Source organism: Podarcis vaucheri, assembly GCF_965113315.1.
Source record: "Podarcis vaucheri genome assembly, chromosome: 14".
Lineage (NCBI taxonomy): Eukaryota > Metazoa > Chordata > Lepidosauria > Squamata > Lacertidae > Podarcis > Podarcis vaucheri.
Window position 1 is genome coordinate 46471010 of NC_138752.1, and position 17012 is coordinate 46488021.

Sequence of the window (17012 nt, forward strand, 5' to 3'; positions counted from 1 at the left end):
CATCAAGTGTTGAAAACCTCCTGATACAGGGCTGCCTTCAGATAGTTCTTTATCTCCTTCAGATAGTTCTTTATCACCCTCCACAGGGAGGGTGCCACTACCAAGAAGGCCCTCTGCCTGGTTCCCTGTAACCTCATTTCTCGCAGTGAGGGACCCACCAGAAGACCCTCAGAGCTCGACCTCAGTGTCCAGGCTGAGCGATAGGGATGGAGACGCTCCTTCAGGTATACTGGGCCGAGGCAGTTTAGGGTTTTAAAGGTCAGCACCAATGCTTTGAATTGTGCTCAGAAACGTACTGGGAGCCAGTAGAAATATATCTGAAGAAGTATGCATACACATGAAAGTTCATATGAAGAACAAACTTAGTTGGTCTCTAAGGTGCTACTGGACAATATTTTAATTTTAAAAATATATTTCTACTGCGTCAGACCAACACAGCTACCTACCTGAATCTAGTACTGGGAGCCAATGTAGGTCTTTCAAGACCGGTGTTATATGGTCTTGGCAGCCACTCCCAGTCACCAGTCTAGCTGCCGCATTCTGGATTAGTTGTAGTTTCCAGGTCACCTTCAATGGTAACCCCACATAGAGCGCGTTGCAGTAGTCCAAGCGGGAGATAACCAGAGCATGCACCACTCTGGCAAGACAGTCTGCAGGCAGGTAGGGTCTCCGCCAGCATACCAAATGGAGCTGGTAGACAGCTGCCCTGGTTGCAGAATTGACCTGCACCTCCATGGACAGCTGTGAGTTCAAAATGACTCCTGGGCTGCACACCTGGTCCTTCAGGGGCATAGTTACCCTATTCAGGACCAGGGAGTCTTCCACACCTGCCCGCCCCCTGTCCCTCAAGAGCAGTACTTCTGTCTTATCAGGATTCAACCTCAATCTGTTAGCCTCCATCTATCCCCCAACCACCTTCAGAAATTCCTTCTTTCATAATCCCAGTGCCCAGTGGGACCATCCAGTGAGAGCAGAATGATGGGGGACTTGGGACAGACATCTTCACCCAGTATGTAGTTAAACTATGGGATTTGCTCTCACAAAATGTTTTGAATACCAACAATTCAAACGGCTTTAAGAGGGGATTAGACGAATTTATAGAGGCTGCCTTTCTTCCAGGCAGATTGTTTATTCAGGGTTCATCCTGATTCGCCCGCACAAAGCTTGTGCAGAAGTTAGACTATGGCCTTTATTCATTCAGATTTCTTTCTGGGGAGGTCATGCAACAACAAACATTTGTCCCGATTTGCTTGCGCCGAGTTTATACGTCTTTCTGTTAATCTTCCATGCCATGCTTTGCAATGCCTATATCTGTCACTTTCCAAACCACAACAAGGTGGATTTGTCATACAGGCTCAAAAGAGCACAGATTTTAATTGCCCAACCAAAATTTATGGTATACCCTTGAACCCTGCCCCCAACCACTGCCCAATGCTTTTAGGACTATTTTAGATGGCCTTCCAGATTTATTTATGTATAGACGTATTTCTCTTCCATAAAAATATCAGACTGGTGTGCTCATTTGCTCATCCTGATTCATTTGCCCAGAGATTAAACAACTTTGGCTATCTTTGGAGCATTCATTCTGATTTGTTTGCGGGAAAATTACATGACGTTGTGCCACACGGTTGCGACCACCTGCTTCCTAGTGCATTTTCCCATAACTTTCTTTATTGGGGGAAAAATGATTTTTGGGAGAGGGTGGGGAAGGGAAGTGGAATTTTTGCTCAAGAGCACCGCTCAGCTTTTATTGGGCAACCTGAAATGCTGGTGTGTGGTTGAATCCCACCGGAAAACAAAAAGGGCCTGGAGACTCCCTTGTGCTCCTGTCCATTTCCTTCTTCCCTCTCCATCCCACTGTTGACATGGTAAGTTGGGATGCAGCAGAAATTCAAATTAAAGGTGAACCTGACCTAATTGCACTTCACAAAACAATATGTGGACTCAAGAAACAGCCATCCTTCGAAATGGACACTTTTCTGAACGTTCTAATAAGGCTCTCTGGCCAAGTAAGGGGTGTAAAAGTACACATCCGGCAGTGAAGTGTGCCTAAAAATGCATATATTAGTGAAGGTAACGTAAAAAAAAAAATGCATTGGGGCTGGTAAAATGGCTTTGCATGCATTTGTATATGAGACAAAGTTGTTTACAAACGTCTGTACATTTGGATAAATTTGACTAAATGCTCGTGAATTTTTCGTAATGACTTTTCACAAAATGCAAAAGCTGTTAACTGGGGAAACGCGGAGAACCAAACTTAAGATCAGAGAGGCTGATAGGGCCCGAAATTGGCGGGTCCATCTATCCCTGGTTGGTAGTCAAATGGCAGCAACCGTAAGAGGTCTTCTTCCTGCCGTCCTCTCTCTCTCTCTCTCTCTCTCTCTCTCTCTCTCTCTCCCCAACTGCGCTGGAAACATGCAGAAACCCTTCAAGGAGACCAGCCCATAATAAAATGTCAAGAAGCTGCAGGCCAGGATGCCCGATTCTGTTGCTTTCTCCTTTTATGGTCAAGCTGCCAGCTCAGAGTCGCTTCCTTGTGATAAACCATCCGATTCCAGGCTGCGATTAAGCAGAGCAAGCTGGTCCTCCGGGAGGGAAGCAAACAGAGGCTGGAGGAGGAGGAGGAAGGGGGGGGATCCAAAAGAACGATGTTGTTTTCGAAGAAGGAAGTGTGGGATGCTGGGGAAAAGCTTGTGCTTTCAAAGTGGTACCATTTAACTCAGTCATCACCTAGGGAGGAAAAAGAGGCTGCGCTGGATGTCTCCTCTGCTGTATAGATAGTCATTTGGGGCTGAGGTCCAGCCCAGGACCCCCCCCCCCCAAATGTCCACCCAAGAATGTCACATGATGGAGCAAGCAGCAAGCAGATCCTGGATCATCGGGTGCATAAAACACTTGTGGGGCACCCGGGAAGAAGACCATTGAGAAGGGACTGCCATGCCTTTTGTCCCCGTCCCCCAACTGTGTTGTCAGAACTTTTGACATGCCCCCGCTTAATTTCCCGGGCTGTTCTCCTTTTTAGCGTTGACGGTTGGCATAGCTCAGCCCGAGTGGAATTCGTTCTCTGCTAAGTGCACCCAATTAAATTTGTCAGCAGGGGTGATTAGCAGGATTAAAAGGAGGGAGCAGAACTTTGAGCCTGGAACTGAGGAAAGGTTTAATGAAGACTCTCTCTGAGGCTGCCAGCTGGGGTAAATTCAAGCGTGTGCAAAAACTTATACAGTGGTACCTCGGGCTACATACGCTTCAGGTTACAGACTCCACTAACCCAGAAATAGTGCTTCAGGTTAAGAACTTTGCTTCAGGATGAGAACAGCAATCGTGCTCTGGCGGTGCGGCAGCAGCAGGAGGCCCCATTAGCTAAAGTGGTGCTTCAGGTTAATGACAGTTTCAGGTTAAGAATGGACCTCCAGAACGAATTAAGTACTTAACCTGAGGTACCACTATACAGTCATACCTCATGTTGTGTTTGCTTCAGGTTGAGCGTTTTCAGGTTGCGTACCGTGGCGACCTGGAATTAATGGAACGGGTTACTTCCAGGTTTCGTGGCTTGTGCATGCGCAGACGCTCAAAATGACATCACGCGCATGTGCAGAAGCGGCGAATCGCGACCCGCACATGTGCAGACGCGGGTTGCGTTCTGCTCAGGTTGCGAACGGGGCTTCGGAATGGATCCCGTTTGCAAGCAGAGGTACCACTGTACAGTCATACCTTGGAAGTCGAACGGAATCTGTTCTGGAAGTCCGTTTGGCTTCCAAAACATTCAGAAACCAAAGCGCGGCTTCGGATTGGCTGCAGGAAGCTCCTGCAGCCAATCAGAAGCTGTGGAAGCCCAATTAGATGTTTGGCTTCCAAAAATAGTTCGCAAACAGTCACTTTCGGTTTTGCAGCGTTCGGGAGCCAAAACGTTCGAGAATTAAGCTGTTCAAAAACCAAGATACGACTGTAGTTTGATCACAGAGATTTCCTTCCAGAAACATAGAGAGCTTTGGATGTGTCCTAAAGATATATAACCAGATCTGTGTGTGCTCTATGCTCTTAAGAGGTTTGTCAGTTGATAGATGCGGTAAACACCTTTCTGCTACGAAATGACGCTTCCCCTTTTGCTCTCTGTTCCGTGCTTGGCCATTCCGGCTGCATACTTTTAGAACACACCCGCTCACCTGCAAAGAATCCTGGGAACTGTAGGTTTTTTAAAATGAAGATGCTGTGGATTGTGTGAGAGGTAAACTACAGTTCCCATGATCCTTGGGGGCAGGGGAGAATGTGCTTTAAATGTATGGTGTATATGCAGCCCCAGAATTTAGGAGGAGAGAGGGATTGCAGTCTGGCCTACATCGCTGTTACGTCAGTTTCTTCTCTCTTGGTTTTTGCGGCAGCCCCGGGAACTGTCCAAAAACATCACATCCGTTGTGGACCCATGTTTAAAGAACCACCATTCTATTGGGAACTTGTCCGTTTCTATTTTTGAAATAGAAACAACTTGAATCTTTAACCTTTTGTCTTCAATGTTGTCCCAGAGGACAAAAACCAAGAAGTCCATTGTTGCTAACCTAGGGAGTGTGATAAAAATAAAAGTATTGTGCGCACATTGTGGGCGCCTCTGGTTTTCTGTTGATCCCCCAATGCACAGGATTGGCAAGTGATACAGAGACTTGTCCGGATGCTCAGAAGTCATGAGAAGCAGAAACTCAGTGCTAGGTCACTGGCTTTGCCCATGATGGCTGGTGCATTAGGACAAATGTGTCACCTACCAAAAGCTCCCTCTTGCCTGCCACCCGACTTCCAACTGGTCCAGGAGTGCCCCTGCTTCTCAGCTACCTCCTCTTCCTCTTTAGTCTCAGTGTTGCCACTTGTAGAACTCAGCAGAGAAGAAGATGGGAACAGAACTAGAATCAGATGGCTCTGCTTGTCGTGGGCTCTCTGGTGCCACCTACTGTTGACCTCCCTGCTTTTTGCCCTAACAGTCCCAATGGGTGCTAGAAGGTATTCAGTTCCGCTCTTGGCATCTCCACTTAGCACAGGGGTGGGGGATTGGATCGGAATCCTTATCTCTCCCATCCGTCCCCCCTGGGCCAAGTTTGACAGGTGGGCGTGGCTGCCCACATGCCAATCACCAGATGCCACAATGACATCATGGGCACTCAGTTGATTGTTGCTTACAAAGCGCAGCGCAGGGAGGTTTTTTAAAGTGCCAGAAACCATCGGTGTACCTGTAAATCCCTTTAGCCCAGCTGTCTCTTTACCTACACCACACATCATATGTGGTGTTGCATATAGGGCATGTGGGCATGGTTTGGCCAGAATGGCTTTCTTTCTGCTTCTGTGTAATAAATAAGCAGTGGTATATTTTGGAAAGGTGTTTGCTTGCTATGCATTTTGGCACCTCTTAAGACATTGCGGTCAAGTTTGGTGTGGTGGCTCTTGAGATCAAGGAGCAGGATTTGGCCTCTGCTTGGATACAGTGGGATGCCATTTGGAATGAAGATGGTGGGCTGAACTTTTCAAAAATGCACTTTTTAAAAAAGTTCCTTTGAATTCCTAAGCAATACCCAGTATGACGTTGCTAGTAGATATTTAATAAACTCTTTTGAAGATTGCTGAATTCCTGTGATTCAGATCTCGTTTCTATATGAAATGGTAGGTACTCTATACACCAAGCCCAAATAACTCACCATACTCTTGAATATCCCAGACTTAATACCTGTTTTCTCTTTATCTGCAGATCGAGAAGACCAGTCCATTCTTTGCACGTAAGTAGAACCAGTTTGATCATGCACACCTTTCGATTTCTGCTCACATTTTCACTTGCAGAGAGTACAACCAATATTATCAGTTGACATATGTGTAGCTCTTAGACTGAATAGCATGTTCTGGACCAAAACCTATAGGTTTGGAATTGTTTTTAAAGGCGCCCTGAGCTGTCTGTCTACCCAACTCACCTCCCTTTGTTGTCTTTCCCATTTTAAGCTTGTAAGCTGCATTTTGTGGGAGCTTGTTAATCCCCCCCCCATGCTTTTGAAAAATTGCTTCCTTTTTTTGCATAGCTGCTAAGTGTGTGGCACTGGGCACTCTGATGGCACTAAAACAGAGGTGGGGAACTGCAGGTCAGTTACTAAATGTTGTTCTTCCATCTTCTCTGACTCGCCATCAGGATGCTCCCCTGGCTACAACCGCTCCCAGGCACTTCTCGCCATCCTTGAATACTTTTTCCCTGGCTGGAATTTGTTGTCGAACGGTGATATTGCCCCCTGCTTGCCTGGATGGATGATGATATAATAATAATAATAATAATAATAATAATAATAATAATAATAATAATAATAATAATTTTTTATTTATACCCCGCCCATCTGGCTGGGTTTCCCCAGCCACTCTGGGCGGCTTCCAATAAAACACTAACATACAATAACCTATTAAACATTAAAAGCTTCCCTAAACAGGGCTGCTTTCAGACAGACGTCTTCTTAAAAGTCTGGTAGTTATTTTTCTCTTTGACATCTGGTGGGAGGGTGTTCCACAGGGCAGGTGCCACTACCGAGAAGGCCCTCTGCAAAATATGTGTGCAGTGTGTGTATTTGCCCTATACGTTCAAAGTACCAGGCTACTTTAGACTACGGTTACCAGATTTTTTTCAATGAATCCGGGGACACGTTTCAACTTCCTCCTAAATAGATGGATTTTGTCAGGGGGCTGATTTGTAAATCCGGGGACTGTCCCCGGGAAACGGGGACGTCTGGTAACCTTACTTTAGGCAGATGTGGCTTCTCCCAAAAGGTTCTGGGAGCTGTAGTTTGTTCAGGGTGCTGAGAGTTGTCAGGAGACCCCTGTTCCCCATCACTGAACTACAATTCCCAGAGTTCCGTGGGGAGAGGGATTGACTGTTAAAAAACTCTGGGAACTACATTACAAATCCTCCAACAGGGGCTGTGCTCTGACTTCATGCTAATCCAAGACTGATGTGGCACTACACATCCTCCAGGGGAGGCTGCCTGATGACAGCATTGCATTTTTATGTCTATAGGAAGATATTAGGAGAAAATCCCACTAACACTCTGATGAATTTTCATGGTGACTTTCTTTATTTAAAAAATGCAAGCTGATGTGGAAATGTGGAGAATTGAATTTAAGACTGAAAAATTGAGACGCCAGTATTGACAGATTCACCCGTGCCCTGTGTTTACCTTCCGTTTTAATAGACTGTGAACGGAAGGTGTGCAGGGTGACGCTGAGGTCTGGGGCAATGTCAGTGAGCAAGGAAAGATTTTATTACATGTTGGATAGCAAACCCTTTGCTGCCAAGCAGTTGACCACAAGCTCCAGGTATAGCTTGCCAGAAATGCTCAGCGCCAGCTGCTCCAAACTCCAAGGCGCTTTGATGTTTGGGAACTAAAATGGGAGGCACCTCCACTTCCTCACTCTTGCAGCTAAAAGTAGATTCAGTAGTAGTAGTAGCTTGTTTTTTCGTTTTTGTTTTAAAGGAAACATCCGCTTTCAAAGGAGCGTTTTCTCTGTGAGTCTGCAGTCTGGGCAGTGCTTTTTTTTCCTAGAAAAAAATGTTTAGAGGTACAGTGGTACCTCAGGTTAAGTACTTAATTTGTTCTGGAGGTCCGTATTTAACCTGAAACTGTTCTTAACCTGAAGCACCACTTTAGCTAATGGGGCCTCCCACTGCCGCCGCGCCGCCGGAGCCCAATTTCTGTTCTCATCCTGAAGCAAAGTTCTTAACCCGAGGTACTATTTCTGGGTTAGCGGAGTCTGTAACCTGAAGCGTATGTAACCTGAAGCATATGTAACCTGAAGCGTATGTAACCTGAGGTACCACTGTACTCAAGAAAATCCCTGTTTTATAGTTCAAATTGGGAAAAATAAATACAGTAAATGGACAAAGATTCACAAAATGTTTAGGGGTACAGTGGTGCCCCGCAAGATGAATGCCTCGCAAGACGGAAAACCCGCTAGACGAAAGAGTTTTCCGTTTTGGAGGTGCTTCGCAAGACGATTTTCCTATGGGCTTGCTTCGCAAGACGACAATGTCTTGCAAGTTCCTGCGGGTTTTTTTTCCTTTCCCCCCCTTTTTCTAAGCCGCTAAGCCGCTTATCAGCTGATCCGATCAGCAGATAAGCCACTAATATCGCTAATCCGCTAATCCGTCAATGGGCTTGCTTTGCAAGACGAAAAAACCGCTAGACGAAGAGAATCACAGAACGGATTCTTTTCGTCTTGCGAGGCACCACTGTATGTGTACCCCCCAGAAAAGAAGTGCTGAGTCTGGGTGTGTTTTTGGATAGGCCAGAGTACTGATTCACTAAGAGGGGCAGTGGCCAACCTCTCTAGCAAGTGGCTACTTCAGGCTCACAGAACACTTCGGTCAATTTACTTAGGAATGGAGGAAGTTGCTTAAGAGCAGGTTGGTTGTCTGTTGAGTCCTGTACTGCCGAGCAGATCTCCCCAGCTCTCCGGTAGCATCAACTTCTACCTGTCCCTTTCAATGCAGATGCCGAGGATCAAACTGATGATCTTTTTCATGCAAAGTCTGGGCGAAGGCACAGAACTGTAACATTAATGATGCAATATTTAAATATTATTGGCAGCCACATGGAGATTTTAAGATACCAGCCTCTTCCAGGTTACCTGTTTGCTAAGCATTCGTCTCGATTTGTTTGCTGGGAGGCTGGAGGGCCCTGTGGAAAGTAAGCCTCATTCCACACATTTTCTGCATCACTTTCCTTACTGCAAAAAGTCTGGGTTGGGGGGGGGGAGAGAGTGGGAATGTTGGCTTGTCAACCATGGTTGTGCAATTTGAATAGGCCATAACGTCACTCGGAAATAGCAGCAGTCTGTAAGCGATTGGCTGTGGGGCCTCCATGTTTAAAGGCAGTTTATATCTGAGCAGCAGTTGCTTGGCTGGCAACAACAACAACAAATAAATAAATTTATTATTTATACCCTGCCCATCTGGCTGGGTTCCCCCGGCCATTCTGGGTGGCTTCCAGCAGAATATTAAAATACATGCTCTCATGCCATGCTTGTTGGTTTTGCTAGAGGTATCTAGTTGTTGTCCTCTCCCCTGCCCCCCTTGAGAAACAGGATACTGGATTAGATGGGCCCTTTCAGGGGGATCCAACAAGGGGATCCTTGCTGTGATGCGGCAGTCTGCCTAGCAGATTTCTGATTTCAAAACTGGGGAAGGGAAAAATAGGGTCTCCGGCAAACCGTTCCTGCCCTCGGGCAAAGGAAATTCAGTGGAAGAGGAAGGATGGCTAAAGTATAATAAGTGAAGTTAATGTATTTTTTTTTTAAGCACGCTTTTGGTCTTCCCAAAAGCAAGGATGTAAAGTAGATTTATGTGAAAGCCTTTTACGCAAATGTCTTCAAACTGGCATGTTTAGTCTGGAGCCGTTCCCAGAACACTTAATTTTTATCAATAAAACATGCACATATTTCAGCTTCGGGCCCCATGTGAAGCTGCAGGCTGACTTGAAATTGTGCGAGATCAGGGTTCATCATCCCCCCCAAAGAATCCATTTGAAGAAAGAGGCTGGGTCCTTGGGCAGAGTTTATCCTGCTCCGGAGCTGTTCACTTCAGAGGGGCCTGGACAGAGAGCTCACAAGTCCTGCCTTAAGAACACAGGAGCATTGCCTTGCCGGATCTGACCAATGGTCCTTCTGGCCTCATTACCAGCGACAGCCAGGCACCAGTTGGTGGTGTGTTAGCCAGGGCATTTGGGTGCCCCCTAGTTTGTCTTGTATCTCTTTGTGTTGTTATTGTTGTTTAGTCGTGTCCGACTCTTCGTGACCCCATGGACCAGAGCACGCCAGGCACTCCTGTCTTCCACTGCCTCCCGCAGTTTGGTCAAACTCATGTTCGTAGCTTCGAGAACACTGTCCAACCATCTCGTCCTCTGTCGTCCCCTTCTCCTTGTGCCCTCCATCTTTCCCAACATCAGGGTCTTTTCCAGGGAGACTTCTCTTCTCATGAGGTGGCCAAAGTATTGGCGCCTCAGCTTCAAGATCTGTCCTTCCAGTGAGCACTCAGGGCTGATTTCCTTCAGAATGGATAGGTTTGATCTTCTTGCAGTCCATGGGACTCTCAAGAGTCTCCTCCAGCACCATAGTTCAAAAGCATCAATTCTTCGGCGATGTGTTGATATGGCTTTGTTATTTTTGTAGAAGTCTGCTAGGCAGTACAGTCATACCTCGGGTTACAGACGCTTCAGGTTGCATGTTTTCGGGTTGCGCACCACGCCGAACCCGGAAGTACCGGAACGGGTTACTTCTGGGTTTCGTCGCTCACGCAGAAGCACTAAATCTCACTTTGCGCATGCGCAGAAGCGCCAAATCATGACCCACATGTGCGCAAACACGGCGCTGTGGGTTGTGAACGCTGCAGGTTGCAAACGTGCCTCCTGCACGGATCACATTCGCAACCCGAGCATCCACTGTATAAACCTTTGGCTTGCCAGGCTTTTATCAGGAGGTTTTGTGCTGCGTGGTGGAATAGTGGGTGGTGTGCCAGGGGAATTAGTGGGGATGGGGTTGGGGACAGTTTACCTACTTCTCCTTTCCATGTGTTAAGCATGGTTTGTGTGAACCTGTTTAGTGTTGTGGGGATTTTCCTTTGTTTGGGAGGAATGGGGATGCTGTAGCCAGGCACCAGTTAAGCAACATAAAGGTAAAGGGACCCCTGACCGTTAGGTCCAGTCGTGACCGACTCTGGGGTTACGACTCTCATCTCGCTTTATTGGCTGAGGGAGCCGGCATACAGCTTCTGGGTCATGTAGCCAGCATGACTAAGCCACTTCTGGCGAACCAGAGCAGCGCATGGAAACGCCGTTTACCTTCCCGCTGGAGTGGTACCTATTTATCTACTTGGACTTTGACGTCCTTTCGAACTGCTAGGTTGGCAGGAGCAGGGACCGAGCAATGGGAGCTCACCCCGTTGCGGGGATTCGAACCGCTGACCTTCTGATTAGCAAGTCCTAGGCTCTGTGGTTAAACCCACAGTACCACCCGCGTCCCAGTTAAGCAACATACTCACCATATATTAAACCATTGTGGTTAAACCACTGTGGGAATTGTACCTCTGTAGCAAACTACAGTCCCTAGTAGGAAAGCTATGACTTCTAAATATATACAATATACTCACCATATATTTAGAAGTCACAGCTTTCCTACTAGGGACTGTAGTTTTCTACAGAGCTACAATTCCCACAGTGGTTTAACCGTCAGCCCTCCTTCCCTGGGAGCTCTGGGAATTGTAGCTCTGCAAAGGGTCTCCTGACAACTTTCGGCACCCTTAACAAACTGCTCTTAAAGTAGTCTTGCAGCACTTTAAACAGTTGTGGCTTTCCCCAAGGAACAGCACCCTAGGAAGAAACAGCGTCTAGCCTTCTTAAGGCTTGGTGCCAACGCCAAGCACCCTTCTACCTTCCTCCTCTCGGGTGCGCATGTGGGGCTGTCGCATGGACCTTTATCTGTGGGCCGGCGTTTGAGAAGAGGCACCTCCTAATTAGGAAAAGGAATTGAGCAGAGCGAAGTTGGTGGAACAGCTCCAAGATCAAAGGAACCTCAGGCAGATTTACTCTTAACTCCTCTGCAAATGTCCTTCTTTTTTAAAAAGAAGAAAGAAAGAAAATGCATCAGTTCCCTTGCTTCCTTGATGCTTTTGTGTCTTCACTTCAGGAATACAAGAGGATGTTGGGGAGGCAGATTAATTGGGGACCGTTCTCCCGGATGGAACCATCTAGTCCCTGCTTTTAGTTACTGTTCCGACGGGAACGGGGAACTTTTTCCCAGACTGAGGGCCATGAACCCTTCTGTGAAAGCTTCTGGGGGCCACATGGCAATGGTGGGCGGGGTCCGAGGCAGGAGCAAGGAGACGCAGGGATCGGCAAGGTTTGCCTCGCCTGGGCCAGTTCACTCCAGTGGAGATCCCTGTGATTTCCGGTATCTGCGCAGATGCGATTTCCGGTGCCGCGGAAGCGAGTCTCTGCGCCGTGCTGCGCCAGTTTAGTGCAGCGCACGGGGACTCACCGAGCCGGTAGCTTGGTTCAGGGACGGCTCGTGGGCCGGTTAAACAACCCCCATGTGCTGCTTGCGGCCCATGGGTCCTAGGTTGCCTACCGCTGAAGGAGAGCAACAAATGTAAATGTTGCCTTTGTACAGTTGGCTACTTTCTATACACCCTGTCCCCTCGGTCCTCCGTCCAGGCAAGCGAGAGACATTTTCAGAGTCGAAGGGCACATTCCAGTCAGGCAAAAACATTTAAGGAAGGTGCAGAGCAGAGCCGGTGAAGGGTATGTAGCCCTAGGGAGAGAATCAAGGGCCAGGCAGGGACTGAGGGCCAGGTTAGAGATAATGTGCAATAACATTTGTAAGCCCAAACACCCAGCTGTGGATATTTCCAAACCCCTGGACGACATCCCAGACAAATGAGTAAGCTTTAAGGCTTGGTTATCCACTCCTGCGATAGCTATCTATGTCTTCGTGTTGTTTCCACATCCTTCCCCCAATATTTTAAAAGATGTGCATTCAAGACTGAAGGAACTTGGAACCAAGGCAAAAAGCTCTCCAGCCCTTTAGGACTCCTTACTCCTCTCAGTTTAATATTGGATAAGTGGCAAGCAGTATGAAAGCCAGTGTGGAATAGTGGTTAGAGTGCTAAACTAGGTCCTGGGAGAAAAGGGTTCAAATCCTTGCTTAGCCACAAAGTCCACTGGGTGACTCTGGGGCAGCTGCTGTCTCACAGTGTACCTTGCAGGGTTGCTGAGAGGATAAAATGGAGAGCAGCAGGGTTGATGATGATAATAATAATAATAATAATAATAATAATAATAATAATAATAATAATAATTTATTTATACCCTGCCCATCTGGCTGGGTTTCCTCAGCCTCTCTGGGCGGCTTCCAACAAAATATTAAAATACAATCGTCTATTAAACATTAAAAGCTTCCCTAAATAGGGCTGCCCTAAACAGCCCTTCTCATCTTGCAAACTCATAAATATGAACAACCTAAAGTAATGGTTGACTCCATTGAGTACAGTAAATATCATAAAATTAAGTATGTGTGTTTAATCTAGCATTTGCATGGACAGGCGGGTCCCCTGGGCGACCCCCGTGTGGAATAAAGACTCAAGACAACGTGCTATGGGATTAAAATTGGCTACAACTTGATTACGTTTCAGATGTGGGTAGACCTTGGCTCAGGCAGTGGGCGTTTATCCCTCCCAGTCCCCCACCGGGGATCTGGGGAACATCAGGGTTATGGGGGGGGATGGGCTGAACATATGTTCAAGCAGAGCGAGCCTGTCCCCATTACGCCGCCGTCGCAGGGGGGAGCAATGACAACCTCTAGGCGCACGGCCAAAGCCTCCCCTCAAACAATCCCTTTAACGGGGAACCCTGGTATTGCCACCGCAAAGAGGAGGGGGGCGTGGGTCACCACTGAACGCCCTCCCCCATTTAGGGAAGATAGACTAAGGATTCCACCCAAGGCCTGATACTGCCAAAGTTGTGACGTTTTGCTACGGGAAAGGCAAACCTGCCAATGCAGGAGAATTCCTTTCCGGCCCTTTAACAGCGACCTTAACGTAGCAGCGCCCACGTACCTGTGGAGAAAAGGTTAACCTGCAAATAAGTCTTAACTGAGCGTGGGGAGGGTGGGAGAAGCTTTGGAGCCAACTGACGATTCCCAGGTAAGATCCTCCCCCGATTGTGTGGGCAGGTGGTCCCTCCCCCTACCTGGCCTGATCAGCTTGGCAACGCCTCCCCAGGCGGGATTGGGCAACTGGCTGAGGGAGGCGGAGACCTCCAGGTATCCCACCTGGGGAAGGCGAAGCCAAGCCTGTGCTAATGGTGCCGCATAGGGTCCAGGGGGCTGCATGCGACCACACAAAGGGCGCCCCCCATTTAATGTGGGGAGCAGTCATTCTCTGGGGGCCAGCAGACATCAGAATGAATGGGCTTTGTCTTGGCTGGGTCTGTCTCTCCCTCCCTCCCTCCCTCCCTCCTTCCCTCTCCCCTAGTGGAAGCAGAATAACACTCAGCTTGTGGCGCTGTGGTCTAAACCACTGAGCCTCTTGGGCTTGCCGATCAGAAGGTCGGCAGTTCAAATCCCCATGATGTGGTGAGCTCCCGTTGCTCTGTCCCAGCTCCTGCCAACCTAGCAGTTCAAAAGCACACCAGTGCAAGTAGATAAATAGGTGCCGCCGTGGTGGGAAGGTAAACGGTGTTTCCGTGCGCTCTGGTTTCTGTCACGGTGTTCCGTTGCTCCAGAAGCGGTTTAGTAGTGCTGGCCACATGACCTGGAAAGCTGTCTGTGGACAAACACCAGCTCCTTCGGCCTGAAAGCGAGATGAGCGCCGCAGCCCCATAGTCACCTCTGACTGGACTTAACTGTCCAGGGGTCCTTTACCTTTTCCCTTTCCCTGATTGTTGAGTGGTGGGAGAGAAATGCAATTCTACCTTCCCTCTCTCCTCTCCTTTCCTCCTTAGAGGGGAATCTGGTGCCGGCAAAACGGAAAACACCAAGAAAGTCATTCAGTATCTGGCTGTCGTGGCCTCCTCTCACAAGGGCAAGAAGGATACCAGCATCACGGTAAGGATTTTCTGGAGCAGCCTGTTCTGTCTCGACAAACACAAACAATGCGAATGTCTCCTAGGGGAGCACTGGGATAGTCTTTAGCGAATGATGGTACCTGGAGCAGGCCGGCCGCTTTCCAGCTCAGGCCGTTTTCAGCATCCCTTTCGTTGCCAAATTGCTGACATATTACTGAGAGGACGCAGTTATGTCACAACCCCTGTGTGTTTATGGAAAAAGGGCTCTTTGTTTGACATCCCCTCCTTAAGCGCAGGCAGGCAGGCAGAAGAGCGCATAGCTTTCCATATGCGGCTCCTCCTCTGGGGAGTTGCTGATGCTGGGGAAATGTGGAAGTCCCTCCCCATCTTTAAAGCTTATGGGTGAGACAGGGCTGGATCCTTACCTTCCATCAGGCCTGCAGGGTGGGTGGGGGACCTGTGGCTCTCTGGATGATGCCATCATCCCATCAGCCCCCAGCCAATATGGCCAATGGTCAGGGGAGATGGGAGTTGGGAGTTAGGGACAGCGTAGAAATTCAATTCAGCTTGCATATTTTAACATGGACCTGCCCAATCTTCCCTTTCCGAAACAAGATGTGAACCAGGTGCCTTCCAAAATCTGCACTTCCCCAAATTTTTGCAGTGTGGCTCCCTAGCCAGCTCCTGTGTGCAGCAATGCATTCCATAAACGTAAAACATGCAATATATGCCAATATTGGTGACAGTAAGATCCCAGCATATGTTGCATTTGGCAGAAGTGATTTTTTTTTAAATGCACCTGTTAGAAGAAATCCGCACTCAGATTCTGATGAATTTTTCCCGAGGACTTAAAAGAAAAATGGCAGGTTGATGTGAAAAAGTGGAGAGCTCAATTTAAGACTAATCTACCACCTATATTTCCTCCCTGCCCCCCCCGCCCCCGAGCAAAACATTTATTTGTTTGGATCTAGGTCATATCTAAACGTACCAGTGCAGATCCACAGGTTGGTCCTTCTACCTTTATTTTCCTTGAGGAGGTGTGTTGTGTGTCTGTTTGCATATATAATATACATGCATACATACATATAAACACCTGCCGCTGTGGCTTGTGAATTCAGGTGGAAACACCTTTTTTAAAGAAAAGTATTTCGGGATGTGACGGGAATGATACTGACAACTGTTTTATGCCGTGTTATCTGACTGCAGCAAGGTCCATCTTTTGCTTACGTGAGTAACCTGGATTATTTGGTGTGTGTGTGTGTGTGTATACAAAGGCACGGAGTGTAGATCTGCATGGTGTTTTTGCACTCCACCTTCTAGAAGAAATCACCCAATGGTTCGATGTGACAAGATCCCTCATGGCTCAGGGCAACAATAGTGTTCACGTGTATGTTTTCCCAATGCCCTGATCTCAAACACACCATCGTCAGAGTTGGCAGTCTGGGTTTCAGCTGGTCTTGTTCCCAGAATCACAGTCTTCATGAGAACTGAGGCCACGAGAGTTGCTTTTCCCAGTAGCACTGCTCGGTTTTGCACACTGGAATCGTTTCCTCTTTCCAACACATCTCGGAAGAGCAAACTTGTGGCCAGAAGTTTCGTTTTGAGAGGAAGCAGCCCCGAGCAGTGATGCACTTCAAACTGGACCGCTTTTGAAAGAGTGCCTTACTCTCCCCAAGGATCACAGTGTGGTAGTTGATTGACATCATCCCGGTCTGCTTGCACGCTGTTCGTTTTTTGACATTGCTTGCTGCCTGCCCTGTGCTACACCTGCAACAAACCTCCTTCCGCATGCCTTCAAAGTGGCCAGGTTATAACAATCGCCATGCAAAAGAATTAAGCTTTAAACTTTGGGAATTTATTTAATACAGACTTGGCAGTTTTGCAGCAGCGATAGGCGCCAGTTATGCGGGAAAGAGCAGCTGAGTGAGACATGGCAGAGACCTCTAGTTTGTGTACAAACCATACATTTAGGGCACATTTGAAGTGTATTCCCTGCCCTGCAAAAGAACCCTGAGAATGGTAGTCTGTTAAGGGTTCTGGCAATGGTAGCCCTTTGCATCCTCAACAAACTACAGTTCCCTGAATTCTTTTTGGGAAAATGTGTGTGCTTTAAATGTATGGTGTGGACACAACCCTAGTTCTGATCTCCAAGGTTTCAGAGGCCTTTTTGATTGGTGCTTTCACAAAGCACCCCCCCCCCAAGGACAATGGAAACCTCACATGTGGGGCTTCTTGTCCATCAGTAATTTTGAAAGTTCAGTTCTGGTTTCATAAATGATCCAGTATTCCTTCAGCTCTTGGCAGAGAATGACTTGACTAAAACTCCAGAAGCGAAGTGCCAATTGAACAGCTGTTCTGCACAGCATAGCTTGGCAGCTAAGTCTACAGATGTTACTTGTCCCTCTGTCCACTCCTCCCCAAACAACTGGCCTAGTGGCGAAGAAATGAAAC

General features: G+C 47.7%; 1 protein-coding gene across 1 annotated transcript in view; it reads left to right on the forward strand.

Annotated features, from left to right (window-relative positions):
• MYH11 (myosin heavy chain 11) overlaps positions 1–17012 on the forward strand; it is a 93547-nt gene that overhangs the window by 17018 nt on the left and 59517 nt on the right. The window contains exons 4-6 of the mRNA XM_082199977.1: positions 5726–5753; positions 14499–14601; positions 15768–15788. Coding sequence (XP_082056103.1) covers positions 5726–5753; positions 14499–14601; positions 15768–15788 — 152 coding nt within the window. The remainder of the gene's footprint in view (positions 1–5725; positions 5754–14498; positions 14602–15767; positions 15789–17012) is intronic.